At 48.5% G+C, this 24,355-nt stretch overlaps 3 protein-coding genes and 1 long non-coding RNA gene across 10 annotated transcripts in view; 3 read left to right on the top strand and 1 right to left on the bottom strand.

Moving 5' to 3' along the window:
* SPINT1 (serine peptidase inhibitor, Kunitz type 1) overlaps positions 1 to 1,957 on the bottom strand; it is an 11,603-nt gene extending 9,646 nt beyond the window's left edge. For 3 of the 5 annotated variants that reach the window (XM_027083919.1, XM_027083923.1, XM_027083924.1), the window contains exons 1-2: positions 1,494 to 1,605; positions 741 to 1,280 (exon numbers count right to left, since the gene is read on the bottom strand). In XM_027083919.1, coding sequence (XP_026939720.1) covers positions 741 to 1,200 — 460 coding nt within the window. In that variant the 5' untranslated portion in view covers positions 1,201 to 1,280; positions 1,494 to 1,605. Of the gene's footprint in view, positions 1 to 740; positions 1,281 to 1,493 lie in introns of all 5 variants that reach the window. The other 2 variants (XM_027083922.1, XM_027083920.1) reach the window with 2 other exon arrangements.
* The window catches only part of LOC113608041 (uncharacterized), a 542,162-nt gene that overhangs the window by 286,929 nt on the left and 230,878 nt on the right, over positions 1 to 24,355 (top strand). The gene's annotated exons all lie outside the window — the stretch shown is intronic.
* On the top strand, positions 1,483 to 9,413 carry LOC113608026 (uncharacterized). Its single transcript, XM_027083928.1, is given in 5 exon segments — positions 1,483 to 1,589; positions 6,554 to 6,783; positions 7,226 to 7,408; positions 8,828 to 9,364; positions 9,367 to 9,413. Coding segments are annotated over 5 exon segments (1,041 nt in total). The 5' UTR covers positions 1,483 to 1,530; the 3' UTR covers positions 9,399 to 9,413.
* Positions 9,437 to 23,578, top strand: PPP1R14D (protein phosphatase 1 regulatory inhibitor subunit 14D). Of its 3 annotated transcripts, XM_027083945.1 has the most exons (6): positions 9,437 to 9,535; positions 12,753 to 12,839; positions 14,941 to 15,175; positions 22,749 to 22,832; positions 23,036 to 23,068; positions 23,263 to 23,578. In XM_027083945.1, exons 1-6 carry the CDS (start codon positions 9,531 to 9,533, stop codon positions 23,326 to 23,328), a joined length of 510 nt encoding a protein of 169 aa, XP_026939746.1. In that variant the 5' UTR covers positions 9,437 to 9,530; the 3' UTR covers positions 23,329 to 23,578. The 3 variants fall into 3 exon arrangements, with proteins under 3 accessions (XP_026939746.1, XP_026939747.1, XP_026939748.1); XM_027083946.1 differs by lacking the exons at positions 9,437 to 9,535; positions 12,753 to 12,839 and adding an exon at positions 14,018 to 14,557; XM_027083947.1 differs by lacking the exons at positions 9,437 to 9,535; positions 12,753 to 12,839 and having other exon boundaries at positions 14,927 to 15,175.

Below are 24,355 nucleotides of genomic sequence, written 5' to 3'. Positions count from 1 at the left end.
CACACACACACACACACACACACACACACACACACACACACACACACTTGCCTGGACAGCTGACATCCCTTCCCTACCAGATATACATACCAGTGAGCTGACTCACCCAGCAACCCTCCTCACCCCCACCCCAGAGGCTCTAGGCCACTGCGCCCTCAATACCGCCCCCTCCCCAGTTGGGTCACCCCCAGACTGGGCTTGTTCTTTAGACTCTGGGGGCCTGACAGTTTCCCCCAGACCACCAAAAAATCAGCTCGTGGGGGGAGGAGTACAGAGAGATGCTATAACCAATCCCAAGCCCAGCAGTGGAGAAGGAACCTATCCTTCACCAGGTTCATTTGACAGGGCACCAAGGTGCCTAGGACAGTGCTCCGCCAAGGCGCCAGGGGTATCTTCTATCTATCTAGTCACCAGGTGGCCTCCAGACAGCTAACTCCCTGACTTGGCCTATTGGGGCCAGAAGTGAGAATCCGGAGAAGCTGCGTCCTCTCTCCTGTACACACATCCCAGAGCACCAACCCACTCAACACCCTCAATTCAGGAGCCAGTCTGTGCTCTAGGGTGTCAGCCCTCCCCACTCCTGTAGGCTGTCCCTTATTTACTGTTTGTACCGCCTACTTCTAAGGAGGAGTTGGGGTCGAATGGGACTCTCCTCCTAACTGCGTTCTGATGCCTCGCGCAGGACTCCATAACCAGTCCCTTCTCTGAGTTTCCCCGAATCCTGGCACCCTCGTCCTTACCTACGAAGCCCTGGGTCCGCAGCTCGAGGTAGGAGCGGTAAACCTCCCGCGTGAGGTAGTTGATGAAGCCCTTCCTGGGCGCGAACTTGCACACGAAGTTCTGCTCGTAGAGGCAGTTGATGAGGAAGCAGGAGGCGATGGCGTCCTCCCCGCCGTCGGGCTGCAACTCCACCAGCGCCAGATTGCAGTCGTTGGAGCTGCAGCAGGCGTGCACGCAGTCCCGGCCGCGGCGCACGGTGAGGGAGCGCAGGAAGGTGGCGCCGTTTCTCACCGAGGCGTCGGTGTCGAGTACGAAGGCAGGCACCCCGGGGGTAAAGCGGTCCAGGCAGTTGTCGGCCGTGAGCAGACTGGGGGGCACGGGCGGCGGCCCGGCCTCGGTGCCCAGGAGGCCGAGCGAGCAAAGGAGCCACACGGCGACCGCTGGGATGCGGGCCTGGGAGAGGCGGGCCCCGGCCATCATCCCCCCAGGGACCGTCGCCCTCCTCCCCACGGCGGTCACCTTCACAGTGCGGGCCCCTGACCTCCGAGGGTGATAGCGACCTGAGAGAGGGGAGGGGACGGAGGAGGAGACACCGGATCAGCCGGGAGACTTCAAGGTAGGCGGGCGGGCCGGGAGGAAGTTAAGGGGAGGACCGGGAAGCACCGAGCACCCCGGGAGTGGAGAGGGGCACGCGGGCCCGGTCCTCCCACGCACACTCCGGTGACCCGACAGCCCGACGGACGGCCAGACGGACGTCTAAGGAACTCACGTACCCGGACACACGCACGAGCAGAGAACAAAGGGCCAAACATGCTCAGAACCCGCTTCACCTCCTCGCTTGCTCACCTCGGCCCTGGTTACCTGCTCAGGTGAGTGGGGTGGGGCCGGGCCAGCCGATGTTCCGGTCCCGGCTTCCTGCGCGGCTCGGGCCGCAGCTTCCGCCCCAGTGCCCGGTGCGCTGGCGATCGGCCACCTCCTCCCCCTAGTTTCTGGTGAAACTGAGTCAGCGCAGCAGGGGCGGGGCGGACATTAACCCCAGCGCCGCCGGCTCCGCCCACGCCCGGTGCGCCTGTCCAGCCCCAGCTTCCGGACCGCCTATCCGCATCCCCGGGATCCCCGACCCTTCTCCCTCAGCCTGGTGCCCAAAGGGGCTCAGAGGCCGGGGCGCCCTGCCCCGGGCCGCTGGATCCACCGAGTCCAGCCTCACGTGGTTCCCCGCACCCCAGAAGTACACCCGTATTCCCGGAGGCCCGGACAGGTCAGGAGGACGCTTCAGCGAAGTCAGGCACCCGAGGGTGGGTCGGGCGCTCGGGGGCGGCTACCTCCGGCCTCCCTTTCCGGTCCGGGCCGGCATTCCCAGACCCAGGCCTGAGGCGCTTGGGAAGGGGCTGGCGGAGAAGAAATGGGGGAAAGCCCTATGCAAAAGATCTCGCTGTCGTCGTCAGCCCTCGGGAAATCATTTCCATCTGTGGCAGGAAGAGATCCCAGAAACTGCGTGGCTGCACCTTTGGTAACTGGAATCCAGGATGCCTGCTCCATCGTCACCACCTTTGCCAGCTCCGAAAGCCCTCCTTTCTGTCAGAGTGAGAAACAGGAGATTTCCAGTGTCCAGGCTTCCCTGCTTGATCTGCAGTGGTTCCTTTTGGTTTGAGGCCCTTCCTCAACGTGTACTAACGTTTACATTCGGGTCACTGTCGGAGCTGAGTCCCTGTTAGCCTCCTTGGTGAGTTGATCCCTTCTCTGCAGAATCCCTTTCCTCTCTCACCAGGTGGGATGATCCTGGTCAGGAGCTGGCTGCTTTCTTCCAGTGAAATAACATCCTTGGAAGCTAGAAATTCCAGCTTTCCAAAGTAGCTGAGTTAATGACCTTCACAGAGCCATGTACTCCTTGAAGCCAGGCTCATTGCATTTCCTGAGAGAAGAACTCCTCCTAAAGTCTATTCTTTAATTTTTTTATTTTTGGCTGTGTTGGGTCTTTGTTGCTGCACGCGGGCTTTCTCTAGTTGCGGCAAGCAGGGGCTACTCTTCCTTGCGTTGCGCGGGCTTCTCATTGTGGTGGCCTCTCCTGTTGCGGAGCATGGGCTCTAGGTGCGCGGGCTTCAGTAGTTGTGGCTCGCGGGCTTAGTTGCTCCGTGGCATGTGGGATCTTCCCGGACCAGGGCTCGAACCCGTGTCCCCTGCATTGGCAGGCGGATTCTTAACCACTGCACCACCAGGGAAGCCCCTAAAGTCCATTCTTTACAGAGCAAGATTGGTCCTATTAATGCTTTCCCCCCAAAGAGATTCCACACCTTCTCATGATGACTTAACAAACCCCAGCCCAATGGGAACGGTCTTCCTACTTTCTTATCTAGAGCAGCTTTACCTACTAGGTCCTGTAGCCAACCCTTCAATCATTTTCCTGGCTAAACTGCAACATTCCCTAGTTGCCCACATTATGAGTGTTGGGGGTGGGAATCTGAGGTCTGTCTCCCCTTCTCTGGATTTTCTGGGTTTTTCCACTGCCCCAGGCACAGTGGGGAACATTAGAGCAATGATGGTACACCAGGAATGAAGCATACGATTGTGCAGTTACTGGAAAGAAAGGATTTTGTTGAGATTTCATTCCTACCTCCTTCAATACCTTATGCATACAAGAATCCTAACACAGGAGACTGTTACCTTATGGTAATATTACTACAGATTAATCATTACTTCCATTACACCATTACACATTACTTCCATTCCATCATATACACCATTACAAAAACCTACATCCGTCAAGCCCTGACAATGCCCAAACCCTATGTATTTCCCACGCATTGCCCCATATACTCAAAACAAACCAAGAAAATAGGTACTAATTTTATTCCCCTTTTCCAGATGAGCAAACAGTCTCAGACAGGTGAATGAACTTGTCAGGTCACGTGGCAGTTAGGTGGCAGAGCAGGGATTGGAGTCCAGGAAGGCCACGTCTGTTGCTTCAGCACCTAAACACTGCTTTACTGCACTTACAATCTGACTTCAGCTGGAAATTCCACCTTCACCTCAGATTCAACTTGCCTGAAACACAAACTTTCAAGTGATGATCAGCCCCCATTTGAGATGCTTGCTGTGTGCCAGACACTCGACATCTGTGATCTCTGATTCCCACAACAGCTCTGAGAATAGTTTCTGCTTTGCAGAGAGGCTCACTAAACTCCATCAAGGTCATGCAGTGAAGAGTGGGAGGCAAGACTGTAGGGGTTCAGCTTGTGGGCTTCAGGCTCAAGACTACTGGGTTTAACTCTTTCATCTGTCACTATCAGTTGTAGACTTTGGCAACTTATTTAGCCCCTTTGTGCCTTAGCCTCCTTGTATATGAAGTGGGGCTTCACAGGGTTAGTATGAGGGTTAAATGAGTTAATAGATACATTTGACACCTGAAAAAAGTGACAGAGCCAGAATTTTATCTCAAGTCTCTCTGACATCAAAAACTACACTTTTCTCACAACCTTATGCTGCTTCTTACGTCCAGAAGACAAAACCTACACACGAGGGGAAAAAAGACTAACATAGTCCACCAAAGTGGTGAAAGTGATGGCATTTGAATGATGGGAATTCGAAATGACATTTTCTTCTTCCTAGCTTAAAAATTATTTCCGACGCTTCCCTGGTGGCGCAGTGGTTGAGAGTCCGCCTGCTGATGCAGGGGACACGGGTTTGTGCCCCGGTCCGGGAAGATCCCACATGCCACGGAGCAGCTGGGCCCGTGAGCCATGGCCGCTGGGCTTGCGCGTCCGGAGCCTGTGCTCCACAACGGGAGAGGCCACAACGGTGAGAGGCCCGCGTACCGCAAAAAAAATAAATAAATAAAATAAAATTATTTCCGAGGTTTCCTTTAGTGAGCATGGAATGCTTCCATGGTGAAGAGAAAACATCATCATAACCTCCACATTGATCATATTTAGCCCCAAAATGCTTCTGTCTCCATATTCTCTCCTGATCTCACTGTCCCAGTCACTTTGGAGTCATCTGTGGGCCCTGCCTTTTCTTTTTTTAAAAAAAACTATTTATTTATTTTTGGCGGCGTTGGGTCTTCATTGGTGCGCGCAGGCCTTCTCTAGTTGTGGAGAGTGTGGGCTACTCTACGTTGTGGTGCGCATGCTTATTGTGGTGGCTCCTCTTGTTGCGGAGCACGGGCTGTAGGCTCACGGACTTAAGTAGTTGTGGCATGTGGGCTCAGTAGTCGTGGCAGACGGGCTTAGTTGCTCTGTGGCATGTGGGATCGTCCCAGACCAGGGCTCGAACCCATGTCTCCTGCATTGGCAGGCAGATTCTTAACCACTGTGCCACCAAGGAAGCCCCAGGGAAGAGCCAATTTTGACTCCATGTCGGATTTGTTTCTTTGAATTTAACCTTTGCTTTTCATTGTTTTTGTTATTATAATCATACATAATGGCCTGCCTTAGGGAACCCTGTGCCTGAATGTTAAACTAAAGTGCCTTTGTTCAGCTCTCAGGGAGACAATCTGACCCTGCCCACCTGTGAATGGCTGCAAAAAAGAAATTAACACATCCCCTCCCTGATGCCGGCCACAGGAGGAGATGTTTTGCAAGATAAATGGCCTTTTTACTTTACTTCCTCACCTCCTCCCCTTCTCTGTTCTATAAAAGAAACAGGCGGGCTTCCCTGGTGGCGCAGCGGTTGAGAGTCCGCCTGCCGATGCGGAGGACACGGGTTCGTGCCCCGGTCCGGGAAGATCCCACATGCCGCGGAGTGGCTGGGCCCGTGAGCCATGGCCGCTGAGCCTGTGCGTCCGGAGCCTGTGCTCCGCAACGGGAGAGGCCACAACAGTGAAAGGCCAGCGTACCGCAAAAAAAAAAAAAAAAAAAAAGAAACAGGCATCCAGACCCAGATGCGATGGTTTTTTGGGGACCCTAGTCTGCCTGTTTTCCAAATAAAGTCGTATTCCTTGCCTCAACAGCTCGTCTCCTGATTTATTGGCCTGTTGTTTGGCGAGCAGAGTAAGCTTGGACTCGGTAACACTCCAGCCCTGCCTTCATCTGTCCTTCACCTGTTCAGATCCTCAGTGACCCCCAAGACCCTCTTTAGCAGTGTGTACAGAACCAGCTGTCCTCTGGATGGATTCATAAAGTTTGGTTTGTGGAGAGGTAGAGAGCGTCAGAGGTACTGGGGACCTTAGTTAAAGCCCTTCACCTTACATACAGGAAACTGAGGTCCAGAGATTTGTCCTCGATTTGTTCAGAGACACAGAGATAGTATGTGGCAGAGGCCACCTCCAGACTTCAGGTTTCTTGAATGCCAATCTTAGGTCCTTTCTGTGATTCTGACCTGACTTCCTGCAAAGCATTTCCAGATGATATTGTTTTCTAATTGTACATTGCAGGCCCAAGGAGAGCTGTCTGGGTAAGTTATCTCTTTTGTTAGACCACGTGGCTCACTCCCTGTCTATGAACTTGGGAAAGAGAAAGCCAGGGTTTATGCTACAGGTTTCCTTCATATTTGCCATACCACCAGTACCAACCGCTGACCTTAGGAGTGGGTGTTTTGGTGAGAACATTCAGTCCTTAACACCACTACTAGAAAAGAAACACTGAGTGCCTTGTCTTGGATGGTGGTCTGGTGGTTTCTGTAAGTAGGTATGATGGATTGTCTACAAAGATGGCTATCAAAGATGGTAGACAGGACCTCACCTTCCCTGTAAGTGCATGCTGCTCCTCCCACCAAGAGGTGACATCTATCTTTCCCCTCCGTTTGAATCCATAATTTGCTTTGACCAGTAGGACGGAGCAGAAGTGGTGCCACATGACTTTCAGGCCTCAGCCTTGTGGCTTACATTTTCTCCTCTTAGAACCAGTTGTGATGTAAAGAAGTTTGACTACTCTGAGGAAGAGAGAGGCCACCGGAAGAGAGCAAGACCCTGGAGGATGAGAGACTGTGAAGGGAGAGAGAGGGATCTGGCTTTCTCACAGTCACGTCAGCTGACTAGCTTCGTGAAGCTATCCTGCATCCTTAGCCCCAGTCGACTGGTCCCAACAGAGATTAGCTACACCTGTGAAGCCCTGCTCACGTTGCAGAATTGTGAGCAAATGTGTTTGTTTTAAGCCTTTAAATTTTGGTGTGATTTCATAAGCAGTTAGGTTAGCGGGTCCCTGGAGAAAGAGAATCAGGAATGGCATTCTTGACATAAGAGAAGCCATTTTGGGGGAAGTCCCTGGCAGTGCAGTGGTTAGGATTCCGGGCTTTCACTGCCGGGGACCTCAGTTCGATCCCTGGTCGGGGAACTAAGATCCCACAAGCCGCGCTACGAGGATAAATTTTTTAAAAAAGAGAGAAACCATTTTGTGATCTAAGCCTGGCCGCAATGCTTGCCCTCAAACAGGTCTCAGTAACAAGGATCTTGAGGGAACAAAGGAATGTCAGAACAGAGAAGGCAGTCAAACAATAGTGCAGTGATAAAGCAGAGTCCTAGTTCCTCCTCAAGGGATATATTCAATACATGATTATACGTCTCTGAGTTCAGCAGGAACTAAGGCCCCCACCCAGGTGGAGGACGGAATGATGATGTTGACCCTCCTGACTTCAATCCACCAAGACTTGGACTCTGTCAACCTTTGCCATAATTCTATGCTGAATGCTCCTCTGCTCAAGCCTCTTCATGAATATGCATGTACCCTTAGCTCAGAACTTCCAGTTTTGCTGTTCGGTGAGAGACTGCTTTGGGAAAGATCCCTGGTGTTCTCCTTACTTGCTGCAAGTAATAATGAATCCTTCCTTTTCCCAGTCTCTGGCTGGATCGTATCTGTTGGCTCAACACCCACCAAGAGGTCAACCCAGTTTTTGGGTAACTGTTTTGCGGCAATAATAACTGAAACAGAAGGATAATATATTTACAGAACAAATTTTAGTTTTAATTATCTAATGATTATAAATAAATACATTTTATAAATTTTAGTTGTAATGATCTAAATAAAAGCCTTCTAATTCCTTTGATAATGCAGAGTCAAGGATTTTTTTTTTTTTAATTTATTTTTGGCTGCGTTGGGCCTTCATTGCTGCGCGCTGTGCGTGGGCTTTCTCTAGTTGTGGGGAGTAGGGGCCACTCTTCGTTCCGGTGCGCGGGCTTCTCATTGCAGTGGCTTCTCTTGTTGCAGAGCACAGGCTCTAGGCACGTGGGCTTCAGTAGTTGTGGCAGGTGGGCTCAGTAGTTGTGCCTTGTGGGCTCTAGAGCACAGGCTCAGTAGTTGTGGCACACAGGCTTTGTTGCTCCGTGGCACGTGGGACCTTCCTGGACCAGGGCTCGAACTCGTGTCCCCTGCATTGGCAGGCAGATTCCCAACCACTGTGCCACCAGGGAATCCCAAGGATTTTTGATAAGGAATTTTGGGGAAAGTAATGACCCTTGAAATACTTTTCCAGGCGAGGCTGCTGTCACCTGTTCAATTTTTATGTAAAGGAGACAAGGCCCCTCAGATACTGCTGCAGCCCTAAAAGGGGAATTTTTTTGTTTGTTTTTGGCCACTCCTTGAGGCTTGTGGGATCTTAGTTCCCCGACCAGGGATCAAACCCAGGCTCTTGGTAGTGAAAGCACAGAGTCCTAACCACTGAACTGCCAGGGAATTCCCTCAAAAGGGAATTCTTGAAGAATTTTGCTAATGTCCAAAATGCTCATGGGACTTCCCTGGTGGTCCAGCGGTTAAGACTACTTGCTCCCAAGGCAGGGGGCCCGGGTTCGATCCCTGGTCGTGGAACTAAAATCCCACTACCGCAACTAAGCCCATGCACCACAACTAGAGAAGCCCGAGTGCTGCAACTAGAGAAGCCCATGTGCTGCAATGAAGACCCAGAGCAGCAAATAAATAAATAAATTTTTAGAAAGTGAAATAGCTGCTTGGGAAATTTTTTTAAAAAATGCTCACAATATTTCAGCGTGTTTGATAGCCTCTAAATGGTCACTAATGGTCCACACCTGCTGGTATTCATGCTGTTTTGTGTGTCATCTCCTTCCCTTCAGCATGGCTGGACCTAGTGATTGGCTTCTGATGAATAGAATACAGCAAAAGTCATGGGATGTCACATCCTAGATTAGGTTACAAAAAGACTGTGACTTGCTTTTGGCTTTCGGATCAGAGGAGGCCAAGGTACAACTTTCTTCAGTCGTCCCGAATCCGGGTTCATCCGACACCAGCTGCCTCCACTATGCCGCCTAAGTTCGACCCCAACGAGATCAAAGTCGTGTACCTGAGGTGCACCGGTGGGGCAGTCGGTGCCATGTCTGCCCTGGCCCCCAAGACCGGCCCCCTGGATCTGTCTCCAAAAAAAGTTGGTGATGACATCGCCAAGGCGACTGGTGATTGGAAGGGTCTGAGGATTACAGTGAAGCTGACCATTCAGAACCGACAGGCCCAGATTGAGGTGGTACCTTCTGCCTCTGCCCTGATGATCAAAGCCCTCAAGGAATCACCAAGAGAAAGGAAGAAGCAGAAAAACATTAAGTACAGTGGAAACATGACTTTTGATGAAATTGTCAACATTGCCCGACAGATGCGGCATCAGTCTTTAGCTAGAGAACTCTCTGGAACCATTAAAGAGATCCTGGGGGCCACCCAGTCTGTGGGCTGCAGTGTTGATGGCCGCCACCCTCACGACATCATAGATGACATCACAGTGGCGTGGTGGAATGCCCAGCTAGTTAAGCACTGCAAAGAAAAATAATAAAGGGTTATTTGACAACCAAAAAAAAAAAAAGACTGTGACTTCCATCTTGCCTACCCCCCCCCCCCCCCCCCCGCCCCTCAGTGCCCTGGCTCTTGTGGAAACCAGCTGCCATGTGGTGAGTAGCCCTCTAGAGAGCTCCACATGGCAGGGAACAGATGTCTGGCCAACAGCCCTGGCCCGCACCTGGCTTGCACCCTTCTGAGAATCCCTGAGCCAGAAGAGCCAGCTAAGCCACCAACTAAAACAGTGATATAATAAATGCCTACTGTTTTAAGCTGATCAATTTGGGGATAATTTGTTGTGCAGCAATATAAAACTAAGATATTCATTAACTAAAAAAATTAGGATATCAAACTATAAACAGTTTATTTGGTACAACCTTTCAGGGAGCTAATATGGCCATAACATCAAATTCCCCTACAAGTTCACACTTCCTTTGTCCTTGTAGTTCTGCCTCTAGAAAATCCGCTAAAGTGTGGGAGGGGGGAGTGGGGGTGGGAAGCATGCGTTGCTAAAAAAAGGAATGGTTACAAGGATGTTCAGAGCAGCAATATTTATAATGGCAAAAAAATTGGTAGCAATCTATATATCTAGTAGCAGGGGATTGAGTAACTAGATCATGGAATTGCCTCTAACAGAACAGTTTGGAAACTATTAGTGAGTCTTGAAAGCAAAGTGACTTGCCGTCAGCACTTGAAAAAATAAAGGTAAGTTTTGCTTCATAAGACATTTTCATTTCGTGTTTGTATGCGTGTGTGTCATGAGGTTAAATGAATTTCTTACTCTGAGTCATGGTCTAAATTTTGAGAAACTCTGCAGTGTTGAAAAAAGATGTGTATAAAATTACTTAATGACACAAAAAGTATTCAAAATATAAGTTACAAAATAGCACACATATGTTACAAAATGATCCAATTTCGTGAAAATCCAAAATAAGTAAATCTATATAAAAAGTGGAAAATACACCAAACATATCGTTTATACTTCTTATATCTATATTTTAGAATTTTCTACAATGAACATGCCTTTTTAAAAACTTTTTTTATTGAAGTATTGATAGTTTTTTTTTTTTTTTTTTTTTTTTGCAGTACGTGGGCCTCTCACTGTTGTGGCCTCTCCCGTTTCAGAGCACAGGCTCCGGATGCGCAGGCTGGGCGGCCATGGCTCACGGGCCCAGCCGCTCCGCGGCATGTGGGATCTTCCTGGACTGGGGCACGAACCCGTGTCCCCCGCATCGGCAGGCGGACTCTCAACCACTGCGCCACCAGGGAAGCCCGATAGTTTTTTTTTTTTAACATTTTATTTATTTGGTTGGTTGGGCTGGGTCTTAGTTGTGGCAAGGGAGCTCCTTAGTTGCGGCTCGCCAGCTTCTTAGTTATGGCATGCAAACTCTTAGTTGCGGCATGCACGTGGGAGCTATTTCCCTGACCAGGGATTGAACCTGGGCCTCCTGCACTGGGAGCGTGGAGCCTTAACCAATGTGCCACCAGGGAAGTCCCGATAGGTTTTTTTTTTTTTTTTAAATATTTATTTGGGGCTTCCCTGGTCGCACAGTGGTTGAGAATCCGCCTGCCAATGCAGGGGACATGGGTTCGAGCCCTGGTCTGGGAAGATCCCACATGCCACGGAGCAACTAAGCCAGTGAGCCACAACTACTGAGCCTGCACTCTACAGCTCGCGAGCCACAACTACTGAAGCCCGCATGCTGCAACTACTGAAGCCCGTGCTCTTAGAGCCTGTGCTCCGCAACAAGAGAAGCCACCGCAATGAGAAGCCTGTGCACCCCTGCTCACTGCAACTAGAGAAAGCCCACATGTAGCAACAAAGACCCAAAGCAGCCAAAAATAAATAAAATTGTTTTAAAAATCATTAAAAAAAAAAAAAGAGAGAATAGAAACTTGCCAGAATGCTAGCAGTGGTTTTGTGTGGCAGGATTATGGGAATTTTTAAATGTTTTAGAAAATTTAGAAATGTTTCTAAAATGAACATGCTTTTCTTTTATTATAAATTTTTTTAAGGACTTACCTGGTGGTCCAGTCGTTAAGACTTCTGCTGCAGGGGGCACGGGTTTGATACCTGGTGGGGGAACTAAGATCTCACATGCTGCGTGACGTGGCTGAAAAATTAAAAAACAAAAATCCTGTCTAGTTCTGATGGGGTCTGCCTGCTGCTTATTTTATCCCACCACTGGACCCAGGCCAGGCCAGGAGAGCAGGGAAGACACCCTTGCCTCTGCCCAGGTCTGCACCGTCTTTATTTCCACCCTGATATGACCCTGTGGTCCTGGTGGTTTTTCTTCACATCTTATCTTGAAACTTGAGTTCCCTTATCTTGGGCAAACTTACTGATGAATAGTGACACTCCGCAGGTCAATGCTGAGATGGAAGAATGTAAATAAGGAGAGTTACACTATAAATAATGGGCATAACTCATTTGTGTACCATCAAGCTTCACTGGGGCCATGTTTTGTGCTCATGCAGAATCTCACCAACCCCCAGTTTACAGATGAGGAAATATGCTCAGAGAGCCCCCATGCATGAACCTGTCTGTGTTCCTGTGTAGGCATTCATGAAGTTTGCATATTCCAATCCATTGCCAAGTTCTGTTAAATATTACCGCCTAAATAGCTCTCCAATGTGTCCACTTCTCACTATCACCAGCGCTACCTCCCCCTGTCAAGCCCTACAGCAATGGCCTCCCAACTGACCTCCAGGACTTCTGTGCCCTCTGATCCTCTCTGTATTCAATAGCTAAGGCGATATTTTGGAAATTTAAATCTGAACTCCTCAGTCTACCCAACCACCCTTGCTTAAGATTTTGCAGTTATTCCCAACGCTCTTAGGATAGAGACAAAACTCCTTAACATGGTTGACAGGGCCCTATGTAGATACCTCCACCCTGTCTGCCTCATGGCTCGCTTTTGCTTCCCTCATCTCTTTGTTCCATCTCCATTGACCTTCTCTAGTCCCTTGTATTCACCCTCTTCCTCCTGTCACAGGGCCTTTGCATATGCTGTGCCTTCTGCCAATTCCACTCTTGCAGGCTCCTGTACCTAGTTAACTCCTACTATATCTCCTCTTACCTTTTCTTCAGATCATTAAATACAGTTGTGGTTTTACATTTATTTGATTAGTTGGTTAATATTTGTTTATTTTTACACTAGACTGTAAGTTCCATGAAAACAGAGACTGTGTCTTTTTGGATCACCAGTCCCCAGTACTGAGTATAATACTTGACCTACAAGAAGAGCTCATAAAATCTTTGTTAAATGAATGAGTTAATGAATGAACAAAACCCATAGACTCTTCTGATCTGGTTCCTTTTCTTGAAAGGGCTCCCAAACGCTTCAGAAGACAGAAACAGAAGAGGGAGGGAACAGCCATAATAATGCCTATCACAGAACGTAACAGGTCATCAAGGTAAGAGCTGAGTCTACAGGCTGTATTTTAGAGGCCTCCCTACCCCCTTCTTATTGCCACCTTCTTCCAAAGAGGACCAGGAAGGAAGCCACTGCAGAGAAATTCCAGGGCCAGCCTTTGACGGACAGAGCCTCACCAGGAAGGCAGGGAGGATGAGAAGGCAAAGAAAGGAAGGGAAGGGATGTCTATTGAGAAGGGACTCTGTTTTGGATATCAGGCTGAATGTTTACATACATCATCTCATTTAATCCTCTCCAAAACCCCATTTTGCAGATGAGAAAACAGACTCAGGTTGTGAAACTTGAGGGTTATTAAACCAATGCAGGGCAAAGCTGGGTTTGAACTGGGGTCTGTCAGCCTTCCTCTGAAGCCTGGGCTTTTCCAGGCTACCATCCTGGCCTCCAGCCTTCAAACATCTCTCTCACCCTGTTAACTTAGGGCCTAAAATTTCATCATTAAAGACTCATCCGTTGGCCTGTGTCTAACACTGTCTTTTAGGAGTCAGTGTATGAAGTTGATACTTTGGAAACAGAAACTCAGCATCATAAAGGCAACCACTACAAGACCTAAAAAGAAATACATAAAAGAAAAAAAAATACATAAACAAAAATTAGAATGTGCAAAGGAAAGGGGATGAGAGAGCATGAGTGAGGGAGTTAAATCTCTAATCGTTCATACTGAGGAGAGAAGAGATACTGTCTAAAATGGACAAATTTATGATATTACACAAAGAGATAATGGTGATCTCAGGAGAACTAAAAGTAGAAGCTGTTGGTTGGAGTGGAACTGGGGGAGTGGAACTGGGGGGAAGAGAGACACTTTCATTTTTCATTTGTCCTGAGCTGTTCATTAAAAAAAAAAAAAATTACAGTAGTATTCTGTTGTGTAACCTTTCTAAAAAGTTTTGAAATTTTGTTACAAAAGACTAAACAAACAAAAACACCCTTCCTTTATTTATTTATTTTGTAATTTATTTATTTTTGGCTGCATTGTGTCTTCGTTGCTGTGCACGGGCTTTCTCTAGTTGCGGCGAGCAGCAGCTACTCTTTGTTGCAGTATGTGGACTTATTGCAGTGGCTTCTCTTGTTGTGGAGCATGGGCTCTAGGCAAGCGAGCTTCAGTAGTTGTGACACACGGGCTCAGTAGTTGTGGCACGTGGGCTTAGTTGCTCTGCGGCATGTGGGATCTTCCCAGACCAGGGCTCAAACCCGTGTCCCCTGCCTTGGCAGGCGGATTCTTAACCACTGCACCACCAGGGAAGTCCAAAAACACCCTTCCTTTAGAATGCAAGTAGGCCTAGAGGTAATAGTCCTTGACACCTGGGTAAATGTTAGGTCGGCAGGGTTTCTCTGCATCAGGAAGGACGTGAGTCGGGGGAGGGTCATGTGATGATAAACATGGCTTCCTAAGCAGTTGCCCCTGGGGAATGGGCTTGGGAGACAAGCTCGCCTTTGCAAACACAGGGCCAGGGTAGTGCCTCTTCCCTCACATTCCTAAAGGCAGCTCATACTCAGACACAAGAGGATACTGACCCCATTAGGGCCAGAGATAACCACTCCTCTAATTACCCCTGAGGCGACTCTGCCATCAGCAGCACAACTCTCTGAGCAGGAGCCCTTGCCAGCCAGGGACCCCACTGCAGCAGGATCCATGTGACCGCAGCTTCTGGGGGCCCAGGTGGATCTAGGCCAGGAAAGTGGGATGCTGAGGGCTCTCAGGTGAGTATGACTCAGGTCAGAGCCCCGCACGCCTCAGGACCCAAGGGCCTCTTCCTCCTCTGGAGGCATGGCATCCTCTTGACCTTGGCTTGGTATATCACTCCGTCCCAGCGGCTGCAGAAAGGGAGCCCGGGGCACGGCTCAGGAGCGCCACTCACCAGCAGCCAGGAGCCAAAAGACTGGCATTCCCAGCACTAGACAAAGGCCTATTGATCTTTGACCCCCACCACTCCAGGAGCCTTGGCCCTCCCTCCTGCCTGCCTTCCTTTCTTCCCTGCTGGCCTCGCCCTCTGTTCTGTCTCCTCGTTCCCTGGCTCTCTTGCTCTGACTGGCAGTTTTTCCCAGCTCCTTGACCAAACCAATCCTTCCATGCTGTCTTCAAGCCCTGCCTCCTGCACATCTCCCAACCCGAACAAGGAGAATCCAAGAAAGAAGGTCCAGTGGGCTTCTGGGAGGAGGAGGACGTCATCCACAGACTCAAAGTCCCAGTCCGACCCCTCCAAAGCGTCCAGGTCCCGGAAACTCAGCCGGCTGACGGTGAAGTATGACCGGGGGCAGCTCCAGAGCTGGCTGGAGATGGAGCAGTGGGTGGACGCCCAGGTTCAGGATCTCTTCCAGGTGGGTAAGACACCGCGGGCTGGGGGACCGGGAGAGAGCCTGCTCTGAGGCCTCAGGAGGAGCTGGAGGGCAGATGAGAGATGCTCCCATGGAGACAAAGTTTTTCCCCACAGGTGAATCATGGGTTTGCAGTCCTGAAATCTGCCTCCCTCTGGTCTGGGCTCTGCCTCTCACTCTCTACATAATCTGGAGCAGGTCTTTTAACATCCCTGAGACTTAGTTTCCTAATCTATAAAACGGGGCTATCAATGCCTGTCGTATACCTTTCGTAGGACTTGAGGCTCAGATGAGATAGTAGAGGAGTTATTTTTCTTTATTGTATGTCTTTATTTACTTTCAACCTCAACACACATACACGACTAGAGCGACATTGTTCATTCCTGTAGCTGTCAGCCATGTGTAGCTATTTAACTTTAAACTGATGAAAATTAAAAGTTCAGTTCTTCAGTCACACTAGCCACATTTCAAGTGCCCCATACATCCAGGTGGCTAGTGGCTACCAAGTTGCCAGCACAGATACAGAAAATTTCCATCATCTCAGAACAGATAGTGCTGGACTAGAACGTCAAAGTTATCAATAGTGAACGCTAATACCAGCGCCTGACCTAGCCTTGGCCCTGGCTCTGACTGACTCCCCTCAACCCCACCCTGGGAGAGTAGCCCTTTTTTTTTTTAAACCTAGATACCTACTAATCGGGATCCTAGTGTAGTAACAAATGCTGCTCCAACAACAAGAATAACATTTTGAGCACTTAACTCAGCAGTAGGCACAGTACCCAGCACCTGACTTGTGTTATTTCATTCAGCCCTCCCCACAAGTCCATTAGGTAGGTATGGTTTACCGTGGAGGAAATGGAGGCTTAGAAATGTTGAGTAACTAGCCCAAGGTCACACCACTAGGGAGCCCAGGGACCAGGAGCTGCAGCTGGGGCTCTGCCTGTAGCGCCTGAGCGTTTATTCAAGCTGCTAGTGGTTCTCCACACCTGAAGTACTTCAGTAATAATCCGATGCCCCAGCTGCATTTCAACTGAATTTCAATCTACTAGGGTGGGGCCCAGGCACTGGTCTTTTTCATATGCTCCACTGCTGATTGTAGCGTGTGGCTGGCGAGAACCACGCACCAAGCCGGAGACCAGAGTCCTCCTTGTCCACATGCCATGGTCCTTGTTTCTCTCCTTCCTTACTCAGGTCCTGTCTTTTCTTTTGGGGGCAGCAAGGGCTTGTGATTCTTCCAGGTAAGGGCTGTGTCAGTGGTCCTGTGGTTGGGGGAGGGGAAGAGTGATGCATGTGGCCCAGGCTGTCTTGTGAGTCTCACTGTGTCATGTGTTGGTTTGGTCCAGGTGTTGACGGTGTCCCTGGCAGCATCCTGGGCCACTCGCAGAGGGGAGAGAGATGCCCTAGAACTGGGAACAGGAGAGGCAAACTTTCTTTGCCTATGTATACTCTCACCTTGCAGGACATCTCCGCTGCCCTTCATTCCTGCCAGCACCCTCCCTCTCTGGATCAGTTTCAATTTCAGACTGTTGTGCCCTTACATAAAAAGGTCTCATATCTCAGACACCTCAGGGCAAAGATCAAGGCAGGGGAAAAGCTGTAAAATAATGAACTCATAACATTGGAAAACAGGACATATGGGAGGACCGCTCCCAGGCAATAATTGTAATAAAATAACCTGGTCTACAGTTGTCATGACAATTGTCCAAAGGTGCCAGGTGGCAGTTCCTCTTCTAATCTCTGTCCTTTTCAGCAGGAAGCAGGCAAGTGGCTGGGGAAGCCTCAGGTGGCTGGTCATCTTGGGCAGAGGTTGAGGCAACTCAGTCTCCAGGCTTACCCTGCCTCAGTTATTCCTGCATAGAGCCCCTCTCCACCCACTGGGACTCCCCACCACATGCCCACCTTGGGTAGCACCACTGGGAATGGTTCCAGGAGTGGGTTGCGTCACTATTTGTTTAGTTTAGTTTAGTGGAACCCAACCTTCCTTTGTTGGAGGACCCCACCTCTTCTCACTGGGTGTGCAGCCTGCTTTAGGGTCTTGTGAAAAGCCAGGTCTGTGTTCAACAAAACAAACTGACTTGGGGGCCTGGAGCTCCTGTTGCCCAGAAATGGAGTGTGGATTTGGCTTCTAAGCAGGGACTTAAACACTCATGAGTTTCTCCTATTTTAAGGAGACTCTTGTTTAACAATATGCCCCCCTTTTGTTACCATCCCCTATTTCCTGTCTCCTTAAAGGATTTGTACCAACTCAGAGGCTTTACTTACTTTTTCCTTTCCTATCACCATTCAAACCACTGGATTCTGACTTCTGTTCCCACCACTCTATTGAGACCTCTTGGCAAAGTCACCCATCACCACCTTGGGGCCAAATCTAGTGTACACATCAGCAGGGGACACTGTTGACCACCCCAGAGTTTCCTATAGCTTACATGATACCATGCATTTTGATGCAGCCCTTTTGATGTGATGGCATTTTAAGAAACAATCTATTAAACTTACAACTTTAAAAATGTATTATCAGGAATTCCCTGGCGGTCCAGTGGTTAGGACTCGGAGCTTTCACTGCCATGGGCCCAGGGTCGATCCCTGGTCAGGGAACTAAGATCCTGCAAGCAGTGAGGCCAAAGGAAAAAAAACCAGTATATATATATGTGTGTGTGTGTATATATATATATATATATATATATACATATATATATGTGTATATATATATATGTGTGTGTGTGTGTGTGTGTATATATATATATATATATATATATATATATAGTCAATGAAATGTGAAACAAACATTTGTTAGCTCATCTCTGAACTTCACTCGATTACTGGTTTCTACGGCAGAGAGATCAGGAGTAAGTGGACAGAGTATGGAGTGGAGCAGAGAAAGGGGTCAAATCAGGCAGCATCTGTCAGGAAACCACCACATGTAATACAGAGTCACAATATAACCATACTTGTTCACCTCGGTCAGAGTTGTTTGATATATCTGCTCATTTTCTGAGAATTCAAAAAATACTCGAGGGAAAGAATATTTTGGATTATGATTTGAGCCCATATTCTCAATACCAGACTGCAGTGACAATCTGACTCTCAGTGATATACATACCCTATGTTCAATATACATATAGTTAATGTCATAAATGATATAAAATGGTTTTGGGAGCAGGACTAATCCTTTTTTAGAGGTGGAATTCTAATCATTAGTATGTATTTTTATTATTTGGCCCCAGCATCCACCTTCTGGGATTCCAGTTACATGTATGTTAGACCACTTGATATGGTCCTACAGATCACCAAAGCTCTATGCTGTTCTTTTCTTTTCTACCAGTTTTTTTCTCTCCATGCTTCATTTTGGCTAGTTTCTTTTGCTATTTCCTCAAGTTTAAATGGTATTTTTTTCCTGTAGTGTCAAATATGCCATTAATTCCATTCAGTAAAATTTTTCTTTAAAATATTTTATTTTTCATCTCTAGATGCTTCACTTTGTTCTTTCTCATGTCTTCCATTTCTCTCATTACTATGTTCATGTTTTCCTCATTTGCTAATTCCATCATCTCTGTCATATCTGATCTGCTTCTATTAATTGATTTTTTCTCCTGCTTATAAGGTCACATGTCCTGCTTCTTGGCATGATTAGTGATTTTTTAATAGATTTATTTTTAATTAATTAATTAATTTATTTATTTATTGGCTGCACTGGGTCTTCTGTTGCTTTGTGCGTGCTTTCTTCAGTTGCAGCGAGTGGGGCCTACTCTTCGTTGCAGTGTGCAGGCTTCTCATTGTGGTGGCTTCTCTTGTTGCAGAGCACAGGCTCTAGGTGTGCAGGCTTCAGTAGTTGTGGCACACGGGCTTCAGTAGTTGTGGCTTGCGGGCTCTAGAGCACAGGCACAGTAGTTGTGACGCACGGGCCTCGTTGCTCCACGGCATGTGGGATCTTCCCGGACCAGGGATCGAACCCATGTCCCCTGCATTGGCAGGCGGATTCTTGACCACTGCGCCACCAGGGAAGCCCTGTGACTAGTGATTTTTTTTTTTTTTTTTGCGGTACGCGGGCCTCTCACTGTTGTGGCCTCTCCCGTTGTGGAGCACAGGCTCTGGACGCGCAGGCTCAGCGGCCATGGCTCACGGGCCCAGCCGCTCCGCGGCATGTGGGATCTTCCGGGACCGGGGCATGAACCCGCATCCCCTGCATCGGCAGGCGGACTCTCAACCACTGCGCCACCAGGGAAGCCCTGACTCGTGATTTTTGATTGGATGCTGGACATTGTGAATTTTACGTTGTTGGATTTTTTTTCTTCCTTTAGAGTGTTGGACTTTGTTCTAGGATGCAGTTTAGCTACTTGTGGTTCAGTTTGATCCTTCTGAAGCTTATTTTTAAGTTCTGTTGGGGTGAGTATAGAGTGGCCTTTAATCTAGGAAATAATTTACCCCCCAAGTAAAGCAGGGCCCTCCTGAGGTCTCTCCTGAATTCCTGTATGATCGGTGATGACTGTCCACTCTGACTGAGTGGAAATTGATTTGTGTCAGTCCTCTGTGAGGTCTGGGAAGTGTTCATCTCTGTGCCCACACTGCCTCAGAGTACCTGGCTTTGTGAAGTTTTACCCTGTGAATGTGTATCTTGTGTTCAGCAAAGACTCAGAAGAACCTTTATGTAGATTTCTGGAGGTATCTTTCTTCATAACTTCCTCCTCTGCAGAACTCTGGCAACTTCCAGCCACCTCAACCCCAAATTCTGGTATCTGTCATATCAATTTAGTAAGACCACTGTGCTCTGCTTGGGATCTCCCTTTCATTTCGTTTCTTTCCCAGGTAGTGCTGAGTTACCTGTTATGTAAAGTCTGAAAACACTTTTCATATATTTTTGTCCGGTTTTCTAGTTACTTATGTTGAGAGAATAAATCCAGTCCCTGTTACTCCATCATCAGAAGTGTAAACATCTTGTTAACTCCTATTCAGCCTTCAGGTCTGAGATTAGAGGTCACCTCTTCCTGGAAGCCTTCCTAAACCCCAGGCTTGGTTAGGTTCCCCTTACATGTGCTACCATAGTGTCTCATCAGAGTGCTTATTGCCCTGTATTATAACTGCCATTTGACTTGTCTGTATCCCTCAGGAGACTATAAGCTTTTCAAGGGCAAGATCATGTCTGTCTGTCTTTGCTGTTATGGCCCCATCACAATGCTTGGTGCATAGCATGCTCTCAATAAATATGCATTTAATGAATGAATGCTAAATCAGATGTGCTAGAAACCAAGGAAGCAAAGGGGAAAGTCTAGAGTTTAGGGTGAAAGAAGTAACTTAGAACCCTAGCACTGTTTATTTTTAAAATGGTATAGAAGGACCAAAACTGTTAACAGTGGTTACCCATTGGCAGTGGAAGGAATGAGAGGGTGAGGCATCTTTTCTCTTTCTTTCTTTTCTTTTTTATTAAAAATATTTTTTAATTAATTAATTAATTTATGGCTGTGTTGGGTCTTTGTTGCTGCGTGTGGGCTTTCATTGCAGTGACTTCTTTCTTCGCAGAGCACAGGCTCCAGGTGCACGGGCTGCAGTAGTTGTGGCTCGCGGGTTCTAGAGCGCAGGCTCAGTGGCCATGGCTCGCGGGCGTAGCCGCTTCGTGGCATGTGGGATCTTCCCAGACTGGGGCACGAACCCATATCCTCTGCATTGGCAGGCAGATTCTTAACCATTGAGCCACCAGGGAAGCCCTTTCTTTCTTTTCTAAATCAACTTTACTGAAGTCTAATGGCAGACAACAAGATTTGCCTGTTTTTGAAGTGTACATTTGAATGCACTTTGACATATATAACCACTACCCCATCAAGATATGGAATATTTCCACCATCCAAAATGTTCTTCAAAAAGCACTTACGGGGCTTCCCTGGTGGTGCAGTGGTTGAGAGTGCTCCACAACGGGAGAGGCCACAACAGTGAGAGGCCCGCGTACCACGAAAAAAAAAAAGCACTTACTTGTTTTTGTTTTTTTTTAAACAGAGAGGGAATTTTTTTTAAAACAAGTGTATTTTATTATTTGTTATTATTATTTATTTATTTGGCCATACCGTGTGGCATGTGGGATCTTAGTTTACCAACCATGGATCAAACCTGTGTGCCCTGCAATGGAAGCATGGTGTCTTAACCACTGGACCGCCAGGAAGTCCCAGTACTTACTTTTAAAAAAAAATTAATTAATTAACTTATTTTGGCTACGTTGGGTCTTTGTTGCTGCACATGGGCTTTCGCTAGTTGTGGTGAGCGGCGGCTACTCTTTGTTGTGGTGCACGGGCTTCTCACTGCGGTGGCTTCTCTTATTGCAGAGCACAGGCTCTAGGCACGCAGGCTTCAGTAGTTGTGACGCACGGGCTCAATAGTTGTGGATCGTGGGCTCTAGAGCACAGGCTCATTAGTTGTGGCTCACGGGCTTAGTTGCTCCGTGGCATGTGGGATCTTCCTGGACCTGGGCTCGAACCTGTGTCCCCTGCATTGGCAGGCGGATTCTTAACCACTGCATCACCAGGGATGACCCTTATTTTGGAACATTTTATAATCTGTAACAGAAACCCTGTATCCGCTAGTGGTCACACCCCATTCCCTACCACCACCACTTCCAGCATTAGGCAACCACTAATCCACTTTGTGTCTCTATATATTTACCTATTCTGGACATTTCATACAAATTGAATCATATAATATGAAGCCTTTTGTAACTGGCTTCTTTCACTAACATGTTTTCAAGGTTAATCCATGTTGTGGCGTGAATCACTACTTTGTTCCTTCTTATTGCTGAAAAATATTGTATGGCTACATCATATTTTATTTATCCATTCACCAGTTGATGGACATTTGAATATGAATTATGCTGCTGTGAACACTCATATGGACATATGTGGATGTCTGTTTTCCCTTCTCTTGGGAATAGACCTAGGAGTGGAATTGTTGGGTCAGATGATAACTCTATATTTAACATTTTAAGGAACTGCCAAATTATTTTCCAGAGCATCTGCACCATTTTGCATCCCTACTAACAATGTTTATAACTGTTGAAATTAAACAGATACTCTTTTTTTTTTTTTTTTTAATTTTATTTATTTATTTATTTATTTGGCTGCGTTGGGTCTTCGTTTCTGTGCGAGGGCTTTCTCTAGTTGCGGCGAGCGGGAGCCACTCTTCATCGCGGTGCACGGGCCTCTCACTGCCGCAGCCTCTCCTGCTGCGGAGCACAGGCTCCAGATGCGCAGGCTCAGTAGTTGTGGCTCACGAGGCAAGTTGCTCCGCGGCATGTGGGATCTTCCCAGATCAGGGCTCGAACCCGTGTCCCCTGCATTGGCAGGCAGATTCTCAACCACTGCGCCACCAGGGAAGCCCTAAACAGATACTCTTTTTAAAGAACCCTAGACTGTTTCAGGTAGACCATAGTAGTTATTCAGTAACTGTTGAATAAAAGGATGAATGGGGTGGTTTGAGTAAGGTGAGGAGAGGAACTGAACATGGGAAATAGAGTGGGAGATGGGTGAACCCGACAGTTAACTGTCACCCCAGCACCAGCTAGCCAGGCTCCTCTGAGCCCCATGTGATTCCCAAACAGGATCAACCAACTCCTTCTGAGCCTGAGATCGACCTGGAGGCTCTCATGGAACTATCCACAGAGGAGCAGAAGACTCAATTGGAGGTAGAATGGGGGGCCAGGCCCCGGGCCCAGAGGTTGGGGGATGGAAGCTGGGCTTGGACCAAGGGGAGCCCAAGAACCCAGGTTCTGCCTCCCCATCTGTGTGTGGAGAACCAATTCAGAGGGGAGAATTCCTGGGAGACTGACTGGGGACTCGTGACAAAGTGCTGTGGCTCGGGGACCCACTCTCTTCTTTCTTCCACCAGGCTATTCTCCAAAACTGCCCCCGCCCCACAGAGGTAAGGGATGCTCTGTTAGTCTGGGGGTAAGAGGAGGCCCAGCGGGACAGCAGCTAGCGAAGAGGAAAGCTTGGTCCTGGGTCCTTCTCCCCTTCCCTGACTCTGAAGCGATGGGGTCAGGTGGAGACTAGGGAGAGCAGTGTGGTGGGTGGGTGTGACCCCATGCCTTGATCTCACCCGTGTTTCTTTCTCAGCCTTTTATCTCTGAGCTGCTCAGTCAACTCAAGAAATTTCGGAGACTCAGTCGGCCTCAGAAATAAGCCTTGTGAGACTACCCTCATCAGCTTCAGCACTGCCAGGTCTGCCCTGAACCCCTGGATCCTGGGCTGAGAGGGAAACAGCTCCTTGGGACACAGACAAGGAACATGGAGAGTGAGGAGGGACATTTGGACACCCCTGTCTATGTGCAGTCACAGCTAATTCCTGTCAGCTGGGCTTTCTGGGAGCCAGTCATGGCTATGGCCCAGTGCTTTCCTCGGCAGCCAGTGAATAAAACCTTGAGGAGCCCCAGCTGAATGGAGTGTGGAGCATATCTGTGCTGAGGGATGGAGGAGGGAGGGACTGAAGTGTTATACCATATGGCCAGCATCCTGAGTCGCTAGGCTGCATCCACATACCTCACCCATCTGTCCATCTATCCATCCATCCACCCAGGGCTTGAGAATTCAAAGATAAAGGTCACAGTTCTGCGTCAGAGAAATTACCATCAAGCAAGGCCTGGAGGCCAAGCAGAAGGCACCTGGCTAAGAGACACAGCATCCTGACATCACCAATAGGAACCCAAGTGGCAAAGACCCATAGGAGAGGTAACAGGAAAAAAACTAGCTGGGTTTGGGGGCCTCAGGGAAAGCTAAACCCTCTTCCCTCACTAAATGATTCAGGAGACCTCAGGCTGAGGACTCTTTCTTGAACCAGCTCCAAGCCAGAGGCAGAAAGAGAAAAAGCAGGGGCTAAGCAGAGGGGTGTAAAGGGTATAGGCTCAGAGGCCAGGAATCAGGTCAGAAGGAAGTTGGTGGGGACAGACACTGGGTCTGAATGGCATGTGGGTTGGGACAGGAGCCCTGGAGGTGGCATCCTTTAGGAGTAAGGCAGGAAGCAGGGTATGCATTCACTGCTTGTGCATGCAGTGTTTGAGTATGGTGGGGCCTGGGGGCTAAGCTGGGCTGCCCAGAGCAGGATGCACAGTTCAGTTCAGTAGTATGAATATTCATGCCTACTGCGTATGAGGCCACCAGGATGGGTGTCACTGTTCCTGCCTGCAGAAGCTTGCAGGATGGCTCAAGCCTT

The sequence above is a fragment of the Aethalodelphis obliquidens genome, unplaced genomic scaffold (genome assembly GCF_003676395.1).
Source record: "Aethalodelphis obliquidens isolate GAN/ISIS:26980383/991018 unplaced genomic scaffold, ASM367639v1 scaffold51, whole genome shotgun sequence".
In the NCBI taxonomy this organism is placed as follows: Eukaryota; Metazoa; Chordata; class Mammalia; order Artiodactyla; family Delphinidae; genus Aethalodelphis; species Aethalodelphis obliquidens.
Note: the sequence above shows the minus strand (reverse complement) of the source record. Positions and strands in the feature narration are given on the sequence as shown.